General features: G+C 47.0%; 1 protein-coding gene across 1 annotated transcript; it reads left to right on the forward strand.

The window, feature by feature from the left end:
* Positions 1–19,377, forward strand: NXF1 (nuclear RNA export factor 1). Its single transcript, XM_082202220.1, has 21 exons — positions 1–303; positions 1,702–1,915; positions 3,163–3,304; positions 7,079–7,162; positions 8,137–8,241; positions 8,645–8,725; positions 9,080–9,149; positions 9,600–9,688; positions 10,152–10,259; positions 10,360–10,469; positions 12,977–13,013; positions 13,106–13,174; positions 13,406–13,461; positions 14,234–14,341; positions 14,941–14,999; positions 15,487–15,602; positions 16,129–16,171; positions 16,296–16,368; positions 17,564–17,746; positions 17,892–17,952; positions 18,536–19,377. Exons 1-21 carry the CDS (start codon positions 273–275, stop codon positions 18,572–18,574), a joined length of 1,878 nt encoding a protein of 625 aa, XP_082058346.1. The 5' UTR covers positions 1–272; the 3' UTR covers positions 18,575–19,377.
* The last annotated feature ends 290 nt before the right edge of the window (positions 19,378–19,667 follow it).

Here is a 19,667-nt window from a genome sequence, read left to right on the forward strand (position 1 = left end):
GGGCATGCGCAGTGCGGCGCGTGGGGCCCCCCTCAGTTGGATGAAAAATACTTCGTGAGGGAAAGAGCGGAGGGAGCAACTGGCTTGGCTTTCCAACCGACTCGAGAGCGGATTTATCACCGCCGCCGTCATTCTTGCTGCTACTGCTGCTATTGTTTTTGATCTTCCGAGCGAGAGGCGAGGTGCCTGTACCTGTCCGAGTCCTTGCCTCTCTCTCGGCCTCATCCTGCGCTCGGGGAAGCGCCGACGCTCCCTCAGGGCCGCTTCCCTCGATGGCCGACGGAGGAAAAGGAGGCTACAGCGGTGAGGAGAGGAACGGGGGCGGGGGGCTCTTGAGCAGCGGGGGTGGGTCAGGCCAGGGGATATGGGGGGGATGGGCTTCGCTGGCGTGAGGGGTGGGAACCGGGCCGAAGCTGAGAGGGTACTTTAAAGACACGGGTAGCCCAACGTGTTGCGCCTCCAGGTCCTGTTGGACTCCGGGTCCCATCCGGCCCGCGTCGCTAGCGAGAAGCCCGGCAGCGCCTGGAGAGCTGCTCTAGGGCACAGGAGCCAACTCCTAGGGGCCGAGGTCCCTTCGGCTCCCCCAGTGAGATACTTGAAGGGTCCGCCTCCCGCTTCCTCCGCTCCGAAATTGATGGGCAATGTCATTCACGCGGCGCGTGTGCGCCTCGTGATCGATTGTGTGGGGCACGGCTTACCTGTCCGTCCGTCCCCTCCCAATATTTTATTCAAGTTGGCACCGCTGCTCTAGGGAGTCAGGAACCTTTTTGGGGGGTGACTATGTGGGCCACTGGCAGTCCTGTGGAAGGAGGGATGGAAGACCAGGAAGGGTGGGTCGGGTTTGTGGGCAGTGGGCCGGGATGGGAGGGGGAGGAGCAGGAGGGTGGGGGCAATTAAGGCAGGGAATGCTCTAGGGCAGAAGGAGAGAGGAGGTGAAGACAGTGGCTATTAGGGGAGGCGAGGGGGGTATGGAGGAAGGTGTTATGGGGAACCTTAGGCGGGGTAGAGGTTCCTTTTTGAGAAAAGGCTAAGGAGCTTGAAGGCTTGAGAGTCAGCTCTTTTTTGTGTCTATAGTATTGTCAATGTGACACACACACACACACACACACACACACATACATGTATCACTGACAGGGGTAGGAGAATCTGCTTTTGTACAAAAATGAAGCAAGGTGGCAGGGGCAGCTCCTTGGAGAGGGTTCCTTTCCAGGGATAACTAAGAAGATTTGGATAGAGTTAAAGAGCACAGAGAGAGGAATTTCACTATTTCAGGTCCTTGGGGGAAGCTGAAGGGAGGCAATGGTGGTGGAGGATAGGGAATGGAGACTTGTTAAGAGGAAGTGAATGGGAAGGTGTGTCCTAGTTCATGATATTCTCTAGTTGTCTGTGGAGAACTCAGAAGCATGAGGGCACCTTGCTGAATTTTGTAGGGAGCACAGAGTGTAGAAGAAGGCAATTGATGGCCCAAGGGTAGTCAGTGTGGTGTTCTGCAGACATTGTTGGGAATGCAGCTCCCTTCAGCACCAGTCAGCATGGTCAGTGGTTCAGGGATGATGAGAACTGGAATCCAACAATGTCTGGAAGGTGTCGTGTTGGCTATCCCTGCTCTAGTTTGCTTTTTGAGACTTGCCTGGTGTGATTGTTTCTCTGAATACTTTGCTTGACAGCCTTCTGACACTTCAGTTTTTTGCCCTTACATAGAACATGATGACCGTGTGGGTGGAGGTGGTGGCAACAGGGGCTTCCCAGGGAGGAGGCGAAAAGGTCGAGGCCCCTTCCGAGGAAAGATGTACAGTGAGATGAACCATCACCCGCGGAACTGGGGCGGCGCAGGCCCCAGTCCTCGTAGCCGACTTGAAGAGGAGGATGGAGATGTTCCCATGAGTGACCCTCATGATGTGCTGCGATCCCGCTAGTAAGTAAAGTGTTCTCGTGGGTGGACATAAACATACTTTAGTTTGTAGGCATGCTGCTGTTGGTCAGCCTCGGTTACCCCATCTGTCAAATGGGAACAGCGACTTATATCAGAAGACTGTAATAAGATAGGCATTATGAGTTGTATCAACTAAGTTCTACTCAGTGTAGGCCCAATGAAATCAATGGATACTGCTAATTTAAATCCATTGGTTTCAGTGGGTCTACTCTGAGTGGAACTTAGTTGGATACAACCCTAAGTGGGGGCGGGGGGGAAGAACCACCTTATGTGCAGAATGACACTTCACCACCATTTTCCTGTAAGGTCTGAAGCACTTTTGAATCCTGTACTGGTTATATAGTTTTCAGCAAAGAGACTACTCATTCCTTTTTCTTCGGAAGTACACTGGGGCCAAAAAGTGTAATTCTCAAAAAGAATAGATGTTCCCTATTAAGGACACTTTTTAAAAAGTGTTCCTTTTTTGTTTTTTTGCTAGTGAACCATTTAAGTGTGTGAATTTCATAAGATCTCCAGCCAACCCCATAGAAAGGTTTTTGTAGCAAGTCTAGGAAAAATAAGGGGACCATTTCTTAGGGCATCACTTGGTTAAAGGCAGGATGTGAATAAGGTCAAGGAGCTGGCATTAACGAAGATCAGAATGGTAAAAGCCTGTGACCTGCTCTGTTTTTAATGCTCTAGTTTACAGGCCCTCACACACCCTAGTTTAAAAAAAAGCATAGAAGGTGGAGCTCTTTGAAGGGATGTGAACCTTTCTTGCCTAACCAGGTACAGGTTCTCTGCTGTGGGGAGGGACTCTGTGCACATTTCCTGCACCTACAAAGATGGAAAATTGAGGTCATCTGAATCATTCCTCAGCATAGCACTTAACTGGCTGCAACCAGATGAAGAATCTGTGAAGTAAATAATAATAATAATAATCAGGGAACCGATAATTGAATGTATTCATCGTTTGGAAAAAAGGCTAGAATCACAAGTTACCTAGTTCATTGAGTAAAGTTAAGTTGCGGGTATAATTACCATTTAAATGTCTGATTAGTTCTGTAAAAAAATTTTTTTGGGGGGGACGGGACCAAATGCTTTTTATTACTGCTTTGTCCACAGAAACAAACCAGCGAAGTAGAATAATTTGAGTGTTTGATCCAGACTTCTTTCTGGGCAAGGTTTCTCATATCTTAATTTGACACTCTGCTATACTCCATTCTGAAATCTTGTTTTCTACTCCTCAGCACTCCTTACGGTCGTCCAAACAGAGATCGGGAGCGGGGAGGTCTAAGCAATATAAGCCTCACAGTGAGACAGAATCTGAGTACCCTAGAGCGGCTTGGCCCCAGAAGCAATGCCCCCAAGAAGACCTGGTTCAAGGTTTCAGTAAGTCACATAGGGGAGGGGAGGGATTTGGAAGCGGAGCTTGAAGGACCCCTGGCTGTTGTTGGCAGAGGTGCTCTGTTCCTGTAGAGTTGCTGTTTTGACGGACTCTTGCTTATTCAGTTCCTAAGCAATGCTGCGTGTCATTGGCTAAACTGTTTAGATTCTAAAGGGGAGGGTGGGGCTGGCAAAATGCCCTCCTAAGCAAAGAAGAACAGGCCAAGCAGGGGACTGAGAAAACAGCAGACCAGAGGCAATGAGGCCAAGGTAGGAGGTGAGGACTGAATATTGAATGTTCCAGAAGCATGAGGAGAAAGAAAAGGAGAAGTGGGCAGAAAAGAGCTGTAGAGGTGAGGTTAGCTCTCATGCACACTTTGATCTGAAACAATCAGTCCAATCTTTGTGTCAATTCATTGTTAATTGTTTAACAGAGCAGCTGGTTTACCTGAATAATTTTCAGACTTGAGTGTGCTGAAAACACAAGGAGCTACCGCTTTTTGAGTTAGGCATGAGAACATTGTTAAGCAGGGTAGAAAGGGGGCTTCCCAGTTTCAGTTCTGCTGGTAATCTGCAGGTCAGTCCTTCCCTACATGGTAGCTTTGCAGTCCCATGTGGTTTGGGAGGGGAAATAGCTAAACCTCACAGGATTGGAGTTGAGATAATGCTGCCTTCTTTTATAACAGAAACAAGCAGCACTATGGTTTGACTTTGACAACCAAGCCTCTTAACACTGTGTATTTGGGGGTGGAGATTAAATGCATTTATTACTCCAGTTTCTATCTTGCCTTTATGCATATAACACCCAAGAAAGCTAACAGTGGGCTGTATCAAATGTTATTCCTGCTCAGAGTAGACACATTGAAATTAACCAACATGACTAACTTAGGCCCATTCATTTCAGTAGGGTACAATAAATAGAACTTCAGTAGATTCCACCCAGTAATAATACTACAATAACACATTTTAAAACCAATAAGTAAATAGAGCAGATAAAACCTATCAAAGATACAAATTGAGGCCACAAACATAATAAGACTAGTCATGATTTTTTTAAAAAAGAAAAGTCAGCTTGACGGGCCAAAGGATAGTTACATAAAAAAGATTGTGTGACTGTGAAATGACATTAGAGAAGGCCCTTAGGTCATGTCCTTGCATGTACGCCCAAACTGCAAACCCAAGGCTTCAGAAGAAGTGCAGTTCCATCCAAGACAGCATGAATCCCCATTCCCTGATTTTAAATGAACCAAGTTCTTCACCAGCATCCAGGCCATTAGCAACACTGCACACTGATTCTGAACTTGAACAGTATTGCACTTGGGCAAAAAAAATGAGAGGCACAAATACAAGATGGGTGCCACCTGGCTTGAGAGCAGTACATGTGAAAAGGATCTAGGAGTCTTGGTTGACCACAAACTTGACATGAGCCAACAGTGTGACGCGGCAGCTAAAAAAGCCAATGCAATTCTGGGCTGCATCAATAGGAGTATAGCATCTAGATCAAGGGAAGTAATAGTGCCACTGTATTCTGCTCTGGTCAGACCACACCTGGAGTACTGTGTCCAGTTCTGGGCACCACAATTCAAGAAGGACACTGACAAACTGGAACGTGTCCAGAGGAGGGCAACCAAAATGGTCAAAGGCCTGGAAACGATGCCTTATGAGGAACGGCTAAGGGAGCTGGGCATGTTTAGCCTGGAGAAGAGGAGGTTAAGGGGTGATATGATAGCCATGTTCAAATATATAAAAGGATGTCACATAGAGGAGGGAGAAAGGTTGTTTTCTGCTGCTCCGGAGAAGCGGACACGGAGCAATGGATCCAAACTACAAGAAAGAAGATTCCACCTAAACATTAGGAAGAACTTCCTGACAGTAAGAGCTGTTCGACAGTGGAATTTGCTGCCAAGGAGTGTGGTGGAGTCTCCTACTTTGGAGGTCTTTAAGCAGAGGCTTGACAACCATATGTCAGGAGTGCTCTGATGGTGTTTCCTGCTTGGCAGGGGGTTGGACTCGATGGCCCTTGTGGTCTCTTCCAACTCTATGATTCTATGATTCTATGATTCTAGGTTTTGGGGGGGATTTAGATGGAAATGAGAGAGTTACGTCTCATCAGCATGTTCATAGAATCATAGAGTTAAAAGGGACCCAAGGGTCATCTAGTCCAGCCCCCTGCAATGCAGGAATCTCAACTAAAACATCCATGATAGATAGCCATCCAACCGCTGCTTAAAAACCTCCATGGAAGAGGTGTAGGTGACACAGATCCTCCAAACTGCAGAATACCTCCCCCAATGGTTCCATGTAGATGTTTAATAGCATGGGAAATGAGATGGAACCCCAAGAGATGCAATTGACCATCAACAAGGGCATCAGACAGGATTCACATGGCACCATTTTTTGAAACTGTTTCCCTAAGAAGGACTAGAGCCACCACAAACTTATGTCTCCAAGTCCCATCACACCCAGATTGTTCAGAAGGTTGATGCTACTGAAACCTGCAGAGAGGCTCAGGAGAACAAACCAGGAGGGGTGAGCTCCCTCTTTTTGCCCAAGTTGGAACTGGCCAGAAATTATCCAGTATGTGGGGGATTAAGGAGGAACCCCGCCTTTAAATATCTTAGCACTACCCTCTGTACTTGGTGGAACAGTACTATCTTGTGACAAGGCATTTGCATCTCCTCACTGGCAGGTTTTATGAGCCAGGAGGAGCAGGGATTGAGCAGTCAGGTCTCACTTCTCCAACAGTCCATGTCCTTGAGTTGCACATATTGAAATGTATCCAGAGACTGTTTGTACTCATGGGTTTTGCCCTTGTGTACAGTTGATGCTAAATATAGCTATACCTAAGCTTAATGGGATTAGGAACTTCAGTGAAAGTCATCAACCATTGGATCTAGACATCTTTTCAAATCTTTTCCTGAGCTGATTCTCCAGCTGCAGGCTTTTACATCTGATTTATTTCTCCCAACATGCCCAGTCCAGCCATTCAGTGTATATGCCTGGGTCAGCTGGTTTTGCTAGAGAGCTGATGTGAGGAGATGTCAGAGGGTGATAGGCCAGAGCTAGGAATAGAGGAGAAATTTGTGCAGTCTGCATTTTAAAGCGAACATACCTCATTTGCTGATCCCAGACTTAGCTGTCAATAAGATGACACATTTCTCCAAATTTTGCTCCACAGTTTTGGTTCAAACATGTGAATCTTTTTGTGGGGGATGATGCATACACAATTCATTTTTGTTAAGCAGGAAAAAGCATTGAAAGTAATAAACATATTTTAGGGGAAGAATGTACACACTTTATACACAATCTACATACAACTTTTTGTGTTACCTTTATCCACAAAAAAATGGGAAGGGATGGGCGTATGATTGACATGGAAATGGACACAGAATGGAAATAGGCTGATTTGTGCATCCCTAGCCAAAGCCCTTCAGTCATCTACAATGGACTTCCAGTTCCATAGCCTTTGCACTTTCCTAAACTGGAAGTCAAAATCTTGCTGCTCCCATTTCACCTCTGCCTAGAAACATCTCTCTTTGTTCTCTTTCCAGCTGAATTGTAGCATTTTTTATCCCATAACTTACAAAATGGATGCCTCCCAGGTTTCACATTTCCAGATTAGCCAAAAGCTTTTCTTCCTTCCCCACTGATGCAGTGAAAAATGTCCCCAACCTACCATTTAGCAAATGGACTTGAGAGCTGGATATTATTACCACATCAAAGCTTTGGTATGGTTCTGCTTCTTGCCTTGATTGGCTTTTTTGCTTTTCTCTCCCTCAGATTCCCTATGGAAGGAAATATGAAAAGGCCTGGCTGATTAATGTCATTCAGAATTTGTGCAGCGTTCCCTTCACTCCTGTGGAGGTAAGAGAGGCATACACATGTTCCCCGGGCAAGAATTTTCCTTTCTGTTTTACAGAATTGACAGTCTTGTGATTCCTAAATTGTGTGCTGCAATAGGAGCTGGGGTGTTCCTTGAAACTGCCATGTCAGATGCATCCAGCACCCATTGTCATTTGGATCAGGAGGTTGTATGTGGCATTGATTTGATCTTGCCCCCACCCCAGTTAGTAAATTGCCATGGTATTCTGATAGAAGTTGCACCAGCAATACTCAGATTATAAGGTGCTGGGCAGAGGCTGCATTTCCTTGGGTGTGCCCAGTATTGATTCTACTCAGAAAACTTAGCTACTGTTTTTTAGAAATGCCAAGCAAGAATGTTTGGCTAGAACTGGGGAAAAGAGGAGTCAAGGAATGGAGCTTGTGTGAAGTTCCTCAACTTTCTCCCATAATTGAAGCTCAATACACTAGCATCCCATGCTGCAGCTGACGGGTCACCACCATTGCTTAGAATGCCCAGTTGCTTCTATAGGCCTTAACCACCTGAGCAGGATGCCAGGAGGCATTAATTGTACTTCTCTGCAATTGAAGGGAGAGGTACTGCTCTCTTTCCCCCCCTCAGAACCAATCAATAAAATGTTAGTCATTTTTGAGCATCTGAGTGAATTGTGCCTTCAATTTTAATCTAGGAAAAAACTTACTGTGTTGTAGATAATTCAGCAGTTTTGGAAATGCTGGTGCTAATGAAATAAAAATATGAAGGAATGCGGAGACTAGGGGTGGCGTGAGTCTGGCATTAGCAGAACGTGTTGGTGATAGGAAAGCTTACAAGATCCAAGCCCTGCACCTTCTGGTCACTCAAAGCTGTGCCCAGAGGCGTTACAAGGCACCTTCCATGCTGTATAGTCTTTATTAATTATGAAGATCAGCTCCTTTTTTTCTAATTAAAGAAGAATGAGCTCTGTCTCACACCAAGACCTTTCCCCCTCTTGCCGCAGCTACACTATGCCAATAATCGGGTAGTGTTCTATGTGGAAGATGCCTCTGCAGCCAACGCCCTCAAACAGGTGTCTCGAAAGATTGTTGCCCCAGATGGCTACAAGGTTGGTTTGTTCTTCCTCTGTGGGCCTGGGGCTAGTGGGGGCGGGGATACATGAGGTTGGAGGGCGATTAGCTATGTCCAGACTAGTGAGGTTGCTTGATCAGTTATAGCTCTGACCTGCCTCATGTGATCGTCCTTTGCTGACACAGCTTAGATTCAAGCAGTGCCTTCAAAGGAAGAAAGGAAAGAATCAGGAGTGCACTCTTAATTATTTCCTTTGAAGTTGTGAGGTCAGGTAATTGAGAGATGGTCAACATCGGCCAGAGTGGCTCAAAGGGGAGTGGGGGAGCTTAGGATCTAGCCCACCTGCAAGATCTTGTTCTCCAGTCCTCTCTACATACATTAAGAAGCCTGGGCAGGGATTAACCTGCACCCATCCAATCTCCAACTGGTATTTCTTTCAGATTGTGATACTTTTAAACCCATGCAGTTCACCAACATCTGTCCAGCGTGAATTGAAACCAGAGGAGATTGAGCAGCTGAAGGTGAGTGGAATGTGCCAGAACTTCAGTACTATTTTCTTGCCATCCACTTGCCAGTCTGCCCTGCATTCCCAGAAGTGGTTTATGTCTGGTGTTTTTCTCTTTGGGAACCTGACAATGATCCTTGATTTTAAACTGTCTCAAGTGGTTAGCAAGTTGGAATGGGAGATGCCATCTGTCTTTAGTGGGAAAACAAGTCCCTGTTCAGGTTGTGAGTATTGTACAATCTCTTCCCAACTTTGGTTTGGGTTTTTCTTTTGCTTCGGGTACTGAAATTCTGTTCTTCCCCTCAAGCAGGCAGGAATAAACCTGTCTGAGGCCTTATCTATCTAATGGAAATTTTCTCTCTCCTTCCAGCTTTGCATGAGTAAAAGATATGATGGTTCCCAGCAGGCCTTGGATCTAAAGAACCTTCACACAGATCCAGGTAGGACACCGTACTCACCTTTTCACTGTTGGGACTGCTGTTCTTCTACACCACTACCAGTGTGGTGTAGTGGTTAAGAGCGGTAGTCTCGTAATCTGGGGAACCGGGTTCGATTCCCCGCTCCTCCACATGCAGCAGCTGGGTGACCTTGGGCCAGTCACACTTCTCTGAAGTCTCTCAGCCCCACTCACCTCACAGAGTGCTTGTTGTGGAGTAGGAAGGGAAAGGAGAAGGTTAGCCGCTTTGAGACTCCTTAAAGGGAGTGAAAGGCGGGATATCAAATCCAAACTCTTCTTCTTCTTCTTCTTCTTCTTCTTCTTCTTCTTCTTCTTCTTCTTCTTCTTCTACACACCTAGAACTCTGGTTCCAGCTTCAGGGGCGGAGGTGGGTTTCTGTTGCAGATTCCAGCTGGCAGGGAAGTGAGATTCATGCTATTTTTTAACTCCCCAGATCTGGTAGCCCAGAACATTGACATGGTGTTGAGTCGCCGAAGCTGCATGCTAGCTGTGCTGCGGATCATCCAGGAGAACATTCCTGAGGTCATCCATCTCTCTCTCCCTTTCCCTCTCTTCAACCCAGCCTTTTTCTTGCCTTGGTGCACTCGGGGATTGGTGATTTCTCTGAAATTTCATGCTGAAAACATTTCAGCTTGCCCTCAAATGAATATGGACCCTTGTAAGTAAGCGGTCCGTAATTACAAACCATACACCAAACATCCTGGAAGGGGTGGCGGTATTGGGTTTGCGTTTTTTGTTTATCTGTTCTTGTATTTATCGTGTATTTTGTGTCTTATCTTCTATTTTTATGTTGTGAACTGTCCTGATCTACAGATGGAGGGCAGTATACGAATAGAAATAAAGAAATAAAGAAATCTTACTGTAGTTTAATTTATTTTTTAATGAGGTTTTTTTAAAAAAAACAAGAACTGCCTTGAGGTGACTTGGTGGCAAAAAGCACATCTCTCACTCACACCTCACAAATCCCCCCCATCTGTCCTTGCAGCTCCTTTCTCTGAACTTGAGTGACAACAAGCTCTATCGCCTGGATGATATGGCTGAGCTGCCCCAGAAGGCTCCCAACCTGAAGATCCTCAATTTGTCTTCTAACCAGGTAGGGCTGGATGCTAACTAGCTCAGCCTGAATCTTCCATTGGGTAAAATCTTCACTCTCTTCACTATGCTCTCTTTCTTTCCCTCCTGGCTCCCTTCAGTTGAAGACAGACCGTGACTTGGACAGGTTAAAAGACTTGAAGCTTGAGGAACTATGGCTGGATGGCAACCTGTTGTGTGATAGCTTCCGCGACCAGTCTACCTACATCAGGTGAGCAGTAGCCCTGGGGCTACTAAGATGTCCTGGAAGGGTGCACCTCCACCTACCCAGAGGGCATTCAGGGCATGATTAAGATGTTTCTTGCCAAAAGGCATATTTTGCCCTCCTAGGGGTGCCAGCTTGGTTATTTTGACCCCATAGCACCATCTGCCTTGGCTGCAGCCAAATCTCTGAAGATGCTGCATCCCATTCCTGGATCCTGAGTTGTGATTCTTGTGATAATGGTTTTATTTCAGCCAGATTGGAGCACTGCCCAGCCCCGTCTCCTCCCTGACCCCATATTGATATTACTACATTTATTAGCTGAAATTTGCTTTTGTGGATGATCTGCCATATCGCACCTCCCAGCCACCCCAGCCTTGCTTCTCTTCCTTGTGAAATCTTCCTTTCCCCCCTCCCCCGCTTTTCTGTCTGCCTCCCGCTCTCCGCTCTGCACACGCCACTTGCTTTTCTCTGCCCCCGGGGCTCTAGGACCTCAGGATGCGCAGCCTGTTCCATCCTCTCAAGTTCCCCTTGTGCACTGCCACCCTCCTTTGAGCCTGCCATGCTGAGCCACCTTGCTCGTGGCCTTGCCTGCTTCGATATTTATATATTGCGGCTCCCCAATGCTGTACCTGGAAGTACCATGTTGCACAGAGGCACGTGGAAGTCTTTCTTATGGAGAATTGAAGCTAAGCTGCTAAATCCTGGGGTGCCCCTGGTGCGTTTGGCTCTCACAGATGGCTGGTTAGCCAGTGACGGGTAAGATTCCTTGCGGAAGGAACAACCTAAGACAGGCACAGCCGCACAGTGGCCAAACGGAGCCCTTCCGCCCGCCTCCGGGGAAGTTGGCAAACACAAGGCACCAGAACCCTCCTTCACAGGCTTGTCGTCGGCGAGTAGCTTTTGGACAGCCTCTGCGCCGTTTCTAATGGGGAGACTTTTGCTTCTTGATGATCTGGGAGTGACGATGGTGCTGACTCTGGGTGGAGCAGCAGCAGCAGCAGACTGAAGTGACAAGCTTCTTGCAAGTAAAACTCTTTCTCCCTCAGTTGTGCACTTGGAAGTCCTGTTTGTGTGGCCAAGGCATCTGTATCTCTGCAGGGTTGGAGCGTCAAGAGGGGCAGTGTGGAGGATGGATGAGGCTGTGCATCGGTAGGGAGGAGTTTCCAGGCCTTTTTTTCTTTGTTTCCATCCCTCTGGCGTCCCTCTGCTTCTCCCTCCCCCACCCGCATCTTCCATGGTCATTAATTAGATTTGGGCCTTGATGCAGGAACTCTCCCAAAGCTGTTTTAAGTTGGGTGCCAGGAAGTTGGCTCAGGCATCTCCATGACCAGTGGGAATTCTTGTCCATTCCCCTACTTTCCCTTCCCTGCCCCTGCCCTCTGGCCTCAGTGGAGCGCTCCTCCTATAAATTGGGCCATGCGGGTGAGTACACACTCAGGTAAGTGCAGAGGGAGACTTTGAGTAGCATGGCTTTGGAGACTTCTGCCTCTCGCACCCGTGTGCATGTGTAAAACTACCACGGGAAGAGTACCAGAGCATTTTACTTTAAAGACTGTGTTCTGCTACCTACTAATTTTTTGAAGTTGGCTAACTGTCACTCGCCCTTGTATGGTATCAAGTGACAGAACCATAATAATGAAATTGATCAATTTTTCCCTTAAATTGTCTGGCAATATTAAAGGAAAGCTGACTCAGCATTTTCTCCTAGGTGAGACTTGAGTCAGATTTTAATACGCAGGGTGGGAAATGTCAAATATAATCAGATGTCTCTTTAAACTGGATTGCAGTAGTTCTCTAATCCAGCATAAGCAGTACAATCCTTTTAAACCCCATTCGTGTTGCTTCTTCCGTGGCTAACGGAAGATGCAGAGCCTAATACGGTTCCACGTGCAGCTTTAGCAGCCCGTCCCTGATTTTGTACACGTTCTACCTTTGTTTAAAATGCTTGTACGTGTAAATTTCTTAGGCTTCCAAAGAAACATACAGTTTGAGAGCCTTGGGCAGGGGGCTTTTGTTAAAAGATTCTGGTAATGCCACCATTTTGTGGTGTTTCTCCACGCTCCTAAGAAAGCCCAGATGCGTGGAATGAAACTTGTGGGACCTGTCTCCTAAGTTCTTCCAGTTGGGGAGCTGGTTGTTGCTCTGTAATTCAGAATCCAGGAAGTGAGGTGTGGTGAGAGTTCTGAATCACCAGTGGGCAGCCTATATAATTCGGTGGGCATCTGTTTGGCCCAGGATAACAAATTGATAACCCTCCACCTCCTGACAGCAGTTGAGGCAACTTCTTTTTGCAAGACTTCCCACCTTGGTTTTAAAGGATGCTTTAGAGAATGATGGCCAGTGGCCAGGGTGGGTAGAGGCCACAACAGGATGTAGTTCAGGTAGCACTGGCTGAGGTAGGAAAATGGTGGTAGCAGAAGGTGGGGACCACCCAGGTAGGCCACGGGTGGGGGGAGGGCAGTGCTCTTGGGGCACAAAGCTCTTTCATTCACTCCTTTCCCCCTTTCTGACAGCGCCATCCGCGAACGGTTTCCAAAGCTGCTGAGGCTGGTGAGTGAATTGTTCAAATTCCAGGTGGATTCTGAGCCAGCTTTTGTATCTGACAGGACTGTTGCCTTACCCTTCTGCCTCTCCCATCACAGGACGGCCATGAACTCCCCCCTCCTATTGCTTTTGATCTTGAAGCACCTACCACGCTTCCCCCTACTAAGGTACAGAAATGCTCGGAAGGGGCAGGGGAGAGGGCCTGTGTTGCTGTTGCCCTGAGAAAGCTGGTGCCTTTCGAGCCCTTGCTTCAGTCCCATTGCTCGGTGTGGGCTGTGGCATAGGATGCCTTAGGGCTGGTGCTGGAGTGGGTACTGGGTAGATTTTGCTTGGTGTTTGGGAGGAATGGAGGGGAACAGATTAACATCCAGCTTCTTTCTTTGACTCTCCCCACTCAGGGCAGCTATTTTGGCTCTGAAGACTTAAAAGCGTTGATCCTGCGATTTCTGCAACAGTAAGTAGAGTTGCAAGGTCTTGTACGTTAAAGAAAACCAGAGCGCCTGCCAACAAGTTTATAACCTGGGGGTTTTGGCACACACAAAAAGGGGAGCTGGAGAAAAAAAAGAGAGGGTAAAGATCTTAAGTTTTAAGTTAGTTCCTGGGAAGAGGGTAGTGGTAATGATGCTGGCTGGTACTTAAAAACCAGGGTTTGAAATTGCATTCCAGTGTTTAAAACTTGGCTAGCAAAAAGGATCACTGACAGTACTGTAATTGAATGAAGCAAAAGGGTTTATTGAGGCACAGTACCCCATAAAATAGGAACGCGAGTGGCGCTATGGTATAACCCACTGAGCCTAGGGCCTGCCGATCAGAAGGTCAGCGGTTTGAATCTCCGCAACGGGGTGAGCTCCCGTTGCTCAGTCCCAGCTCCTGCCAACCTAGCAGTTCAAAAGCACATCAAAGTGCAAGTAGATAAATAGGTGCCACTCTGGCGGGAAGGTAAACAGTGTTTCTGTACGCTGCTCTGGTTTCGCCAGAAGTGGCTTAGTCATGCTGGCCACATGACCCGGAAAAACTGTCTGTGGACAAACGTCAGCTCCCTCGGCCAGTAAAGTGAAATGAGCGCTGCAACCCCAGTCATTCGCAACCAGACTTAACTGTCAGGGGTCCTTTACCTTTACCTTTTAACCCAATACAATGGAAATAACGTAATAGAAATAATAAAGCGGCTAAAGCCTCTCTTCCATTCTGGCTGTTTCTTTAGCAATGTTTGTATTCTCCCACAGATATTACACTGTCTATGATTCTGGGGACCGGCAAGGGTTATTGGACGCCTACCACGATGGAGCCTGCTGCTCACTGAGCATCCCCTTCTCACTACACAACCATTCCAGGTAAGTTTACACTTCTGACATTTGTTCCCTTGCCAACGGGAGAGGACTGCACGTTGCCCTACTACACTGTGCTTTGGTTTTGGTGTGACATGGTGTGAGACAGGCTGTGTGCACCCTTTCCAAAGTTTCTGTGCCAAGATGTGGGGTATTTTGCAACCTATACTAAGTAAACAGGAGTTGCTTGTATTAGTCACAAGGAGATTCAAAGAGCTGTGTGTGGATCTTGCACATGCCTCCCATTCAAGTATTTCACGCTTTGCAAGCATGAAATCTTTTTGTAAGATGCCATACATTTGGTTGCATTGTGTTGATTGGGAAGAAGATTTGGTGTTAAATAAATCTAACTAGACTGTTCAGAGGGCAGGGATTTGTGGTGCTTCCACAGCTTACTTTTTAAAAAATCCTCATACCAAGAGAGAGACTAAGTTGAAAGTACATGGAGCTGCTTGCTTTACTTTGGAGCCAGCTTGGGATTTAACCCTCAGCACTCTGCCTCCAAATCCAACATTTTGCCTACTGCAGCCAAGTATACACCTCCTGCTATGTAAAGAAAGACCTGGGGAAATGGGTAGGCGTTTATGTTCTTGTTTTGTCTTCAGGAGCACTCTGGCTGAATACTTCAAGAACAGCAGGAATGTGAAGAAGCTTAAGGATCCCAGTAAGTAATGACCAGTGGCGGGGGGGTGGGCGTACAAGGCTACAGACTCTTTTAAGGACAGTGTGTAATCAGAAGTGTTTCATGGGAGACGGGCCCTGCCCAGGGATTCTGCTGTGGAGGTTGGGACCCCAATGCACAAAAGAGGGGAGCTGCAATGGTGAAAGGATTTGGGACAATGCTCAAATCCACACTGAAGCCCTTCATTCGTAGCAGTCCAGTTGTGGAAGAGGATAACAGAAAAGCCCCTGCTTAAAGTGAATAAACTGTATTGGTTGGCTGTTTTGGAACAAGAGCAGTGATTTTTTTATTTTTTAGGGTTGGGGCAGACGCTCCTACATTAGTGGATTGTCCCCCACCACACACACACACACACACACACACACACACACACACACACACACATATGTATCTGCTGCTGGTTTCTCCACTTTGGGTCTACTTCAGTGAAGGTAGTAATTGACCTTCCCTCTGCTCTCTCTGCCCCCAGCCATGCGCTTCAGGCTCCTCAAGCACACAAAGCTAAATGTTGTGGCCTTCCTTAGCGAGCTCCCGAAGACTCAGCATGACATCAACTCCTTTATTGTGGACGTCTGTGCCCAAACGGTGAGTCAGGGGAGAAGGAACTGGCCAAGCACTTGCCACCTTTCAAGGAGTAGGTGAGGTCAATGGGCAACAAGAAAGATGAGGGATGGGTTGTTGGTTGGCTGGAAATTTGACTTGCTCCTGATAGCCGATGGGAGTTGAGAAAAATTGCTCCCTCTATGCAGGGTCAAAATATGTGTTGTTCAGCTGGAAATCTTGGAATCTGGAACAAAGTATTATCCCCCCCCCAATAAGTACATACCCCGCTATTGCTGCTCACTTTTCAATAAAACAAAGGCAATTTACTTCCAGGAAAACCATCCATAGATCTCTTTTTATGCTGCTACTGTTTCAGTCCTTTTAGCCTGTTTTCAGTTGGCATGATTGTAATTGTTTCTATTGCTGTGTATTTATCTTGTAAGCGGCTGTGAGTATTTCATTACAGGAAGGTGGGGTATACATCTTGATGTTAAACGATGTATATAACATCTGTGTGGGTTGCTGCCACAATCTCTTTGGCCTTGAGACCCTTCTTTTCTCATTGCAGAACACGCTGCTGTCTTTCACCGTCAATGGGGTCTTCAAGGAGGGTGAGTGTGCTGTTAAAAGGCTGCTTTGTGACACATCCTGAACAGTGGGAAAGCCAGAACACTTGCAGCACCCAGTGCCCCTTCTTGAAAACTCTAACCTGCGCTTTCTTTCTAAATTCTACAGTGGATGGCAAGTGTCGCGACTCGGTGCGCGCCTTCACCCGTGTGTTCATCGTTGTGCCTGCTGGCAATAATGGGTAAGGGTTATGAGCTTCAGGGCATTGACAAATCCAGGGATTGCAAGACAGGTGTGTCTCCGAAAGGGGCAGGTATTGAGAGGATGATGAAATATTTATAGGGGGATGAGAGACAGAGCCTTAGCAGCCATGTCTGTCAGGAGCTGGGAATGTCAAAGGCTTTTAAAAATAGCCCATGTGCTGGAGGCATTGGGGGATTGGCCAGCTTATGGAGGAGCAATCTGATTTCTCCCAGTGATTTATATCTGCACTGGTGGACCACTGGCCAATTTCTAGGGGACAGCCTGGCGCTGGTTGGGGAAGGGCCCTAGCTCAGTGCTAGAGCATCTGCTTTGCATCCCGAAGGTCCTAGACTTAGTCCCCAGTAACTCCAGGTAGGGCTGGGAAAAACTCTCACCTGAAACCCTGGAGAGCTGCTGCCAGTCAGTGCAGGCAATGCTGAGCTAGACCCAACAGTCTGACTTAGTATGAGGCAGCTTCGTGTGTCACAATTCTTGCAAAAGATGTGGGGCTAGCATTGATTTTGGCATTTTCAGAAAGCACGTTAATGTTTAGAAGCAGGGGGGATGACAGATTACTTAACAGTTACAGTGTTCCAAAGTATATATTCTCAGTAAATTTTAAAGTGGTTCCTTGGAGCACAGTTTTAAAAGCCAGGCCATCAAGACAGGTTGATTGCCACCTGATTTCCACTCTGCTATCAGAAATCGAATCTAGCGACAATTCCTTTTTGCTGTAGTTGACTTTCTACAGGAACAGTGGGAGCATGGTTCAAAGAACATCATGCTGGTGTGTCTCATTTTTTCTCTGACTTCAGGACCCATTTTACTGAACATTGGCTAGATGCACTTCTAATATTTGCCACACTTTTTGCTACTGTTAGAATATGGCGACCTTCTCTCCTTGGTGAAGGCAGAAGCAAGCATAGTGTCTAGCTGTTGCTCCTTTATTTATGGGAGCATCCTGCAGTGCTTGGCAAGAGATGCAAGCAAGCAAGCAAGCTGTAGGAGGCTCTGTGTATGCATTAGCAGATCCTAACCTCTGCTTGCCATCAGAGGGGTGGCCAGGAATAGTCAGGTCTCAGACTGAAAGGGGGAATTCTGGCTACCCTACCCTCAATATTTCCTCCTTATGTTGGGTGTAGACTTGCAGCCCTTCCATTAACCACTCCTGGCTCTTTTCCCCTCCTTTGCAGGCTGTGCATTGTGAATGATCAGCTATTCATTCGTAAGGCCACCAACAAGGAAATCCGCAAAGCTTTCGTCATGCCAGCGCCCACGCCCTCCTCCAGCCCGGTACCCACGCTCACGGCAGAGCAGCAGGAAATGCTGCAGAATTTCTCACTGCAGTCGGGCATGAATCTTGAGTGGTCTCAGAAGTGAGTCTGGAGTTGCTGGAGACTGGCAGCTGGGAAAAAGGAGTGGGAGATGGTCTTGAGATGAAGGTGGGGGGCAGGGAGGAAAAATGAGATTAGGTTAGGCTGCTGCCTCATTGCTTTATCATCTCTCCCTACCCTTGCCCAGGTGCCTCTTGGACAATGATTGGAACTACGCTCATGCAGCCCAGGTTTTTACACAGCTCAAGGTGAGTGCCCTGGTGCTTTTCTAGAGTGAGACCACCAGAACCTGCTGCCAGGCTTAAAAACTGGAGACAGAAAGTGATGGCTGGGATGGATTTGCACTGCAGTTCTGTTACAGGGGAGAACCCTGGGTGGCTTTTCCTTCATTCTCAGGGTCTGATGTGCCATATTTGAGGGTCATGTTTTCCCCCAGAGGAAGTTTGCAAGGAAAGCCATCCCCTATGTAATATGCCTTGATGTGTGTATTCAGAGTTATTTGAAGCGAGAGCATCCAGAAACCATTTCTGTTGGTTTCTGCTCTTTTGCTTTTCATCCATAGTGCAGTAATGAGAAGCTGATATGTAGCAGACTTTACCTTTGGACGGGTGACTGTCCTCAGAATATTTTGTCCCCTTACTGGCCTCTTAACTGACCTTTGGAAGAGGAGTCAAGTCCGGATTTGGGAAAACTTTTTATCACAACCCTGTGAGCCTGGGGAAAACCCCTGGGTTCTGCTGACAACTTCATGTTTGTTTGTCCCCTTGTTAGAACCAGACATGGAGGAGAGGTGGTTGCTGTTAACTTCTTACTCTTCCTTTTCTCTTCTAGGCTGAGGGGAAGATCCCAGAAGTGGCGTTCATCAACTGAGCGTTTGCCACCATTGCCCTTACCAAAGCCAGCCAAGCAGCGTTTTATCCTTTGGGTTCTTGTTTTGTAAATAAATGAAAGTTTCACTATGTAAATTAAAGAGACTCCTACCCTGTTGTGACTGTGAAGGCTGCACCTGTCCGTGTTGCCATTGGACTGTGGGCAAAAGCAGTGAAAACAGGCGCTTGTGGAAGAGGCAGCACCTCCTGCCTGCAGCGGCAGATGGCGTGAAGAATTGCTGTGTACACTGATTTTCTAACAGACACTGACGACCATGGAAATTTGGAGGAAAGGCACTTGGATCGTTTTTGGGTTCTCCCACCTCCCTTTTAATTTGTAAAGCTGATTTTTAGCATACCCTTTTTCCCCTGCTGCTACCGACTTGGGAGTTGAGTCTTGTATGTGCCTAGAGTAAGAAATAGTCAGTAGTTCCCAACATGCAACAAGGGTTATATCCCTAGAGGGCAGGGGGAATGGTCAACCTCCAACCTGCAAAAGGCAGAGGCAGCAGCAGCACCCCCCGCTGTGGCCTTTGAGGCACAACTGATCATCCTGATGGCGCCAGAGAGACAGTGGGTTTCCTAGTTCTAGGTTGCTTTAGAGGACTTTAGGTATGTGAGACCCCATATGGATGGATGGCCTCTGAAGCACAGCCCTTGCAGGACGTCGGATTTGCTGTCACTCACTGCTTAAATGAGAGGAAGCTTTGTGGTCTGCACACCTAGCAAGCTGTAGCTTCCGTGTTTCTTTTCTGCCTGTAGTTCTTGAAAACACTGTGTTTAGTAAAATTGTTATTAAAACCATGGTGTGCATTCATGTGATGGTGTTCTAAACTAGATATAAGATCACTTCCTTTTACTATGTGGATTTCTTTTTCCGTTTTGGCCATGCACGACTTATAATTATGGAAGATCTGTCAAATGTACAAATTATGTAAATAAGCAGACCTTCCCATCTTTCACAATCTTCTATTACTTTAAAAAGAAGTGTGTAGGGAGGTCCTAATGCTTTGGCCTCCTGCCCTGAGTTTATCCTGCTTCCTCTGAAAAGGAGAGCAAGGTTATGTTATCATTAATTTCTTCCCTGTGGAAGA

Source organism: Podarcis vaucheri, assembly GCF_965113315.1.
Source record: "Podarcis vaucheri genome assembly, chromosome: 16".
Classification (NCBI taxonomy): Eukaryota; Metazoa; Chordata; class Lepidosauria; order Squamata; family Lacertidae; genus Podarcis; species Podarcis vaucheri.

Coding starts and splice junctions, on each gene's coding strand:
- NXF1 (XM_082202220.1), top strand. CDS start 273: ATGGCCGACGGAGGAAAAGGAGGCTACAGCG. Junction 13,462..14,233: donor ATCCTGCGATTTCTGCAACA/GTAAGTAGAGTT, acceptor ATTCTCCCACAG/ATATTACACTGTCTATGATT. Junction 17,953..18,535: donor AGGTTTTTACACAGCTCAAG/GTGAGTGCCCTG, acceptor TTTCTCTTCTAG/GCTGAGGGGAAGATCCCAGA.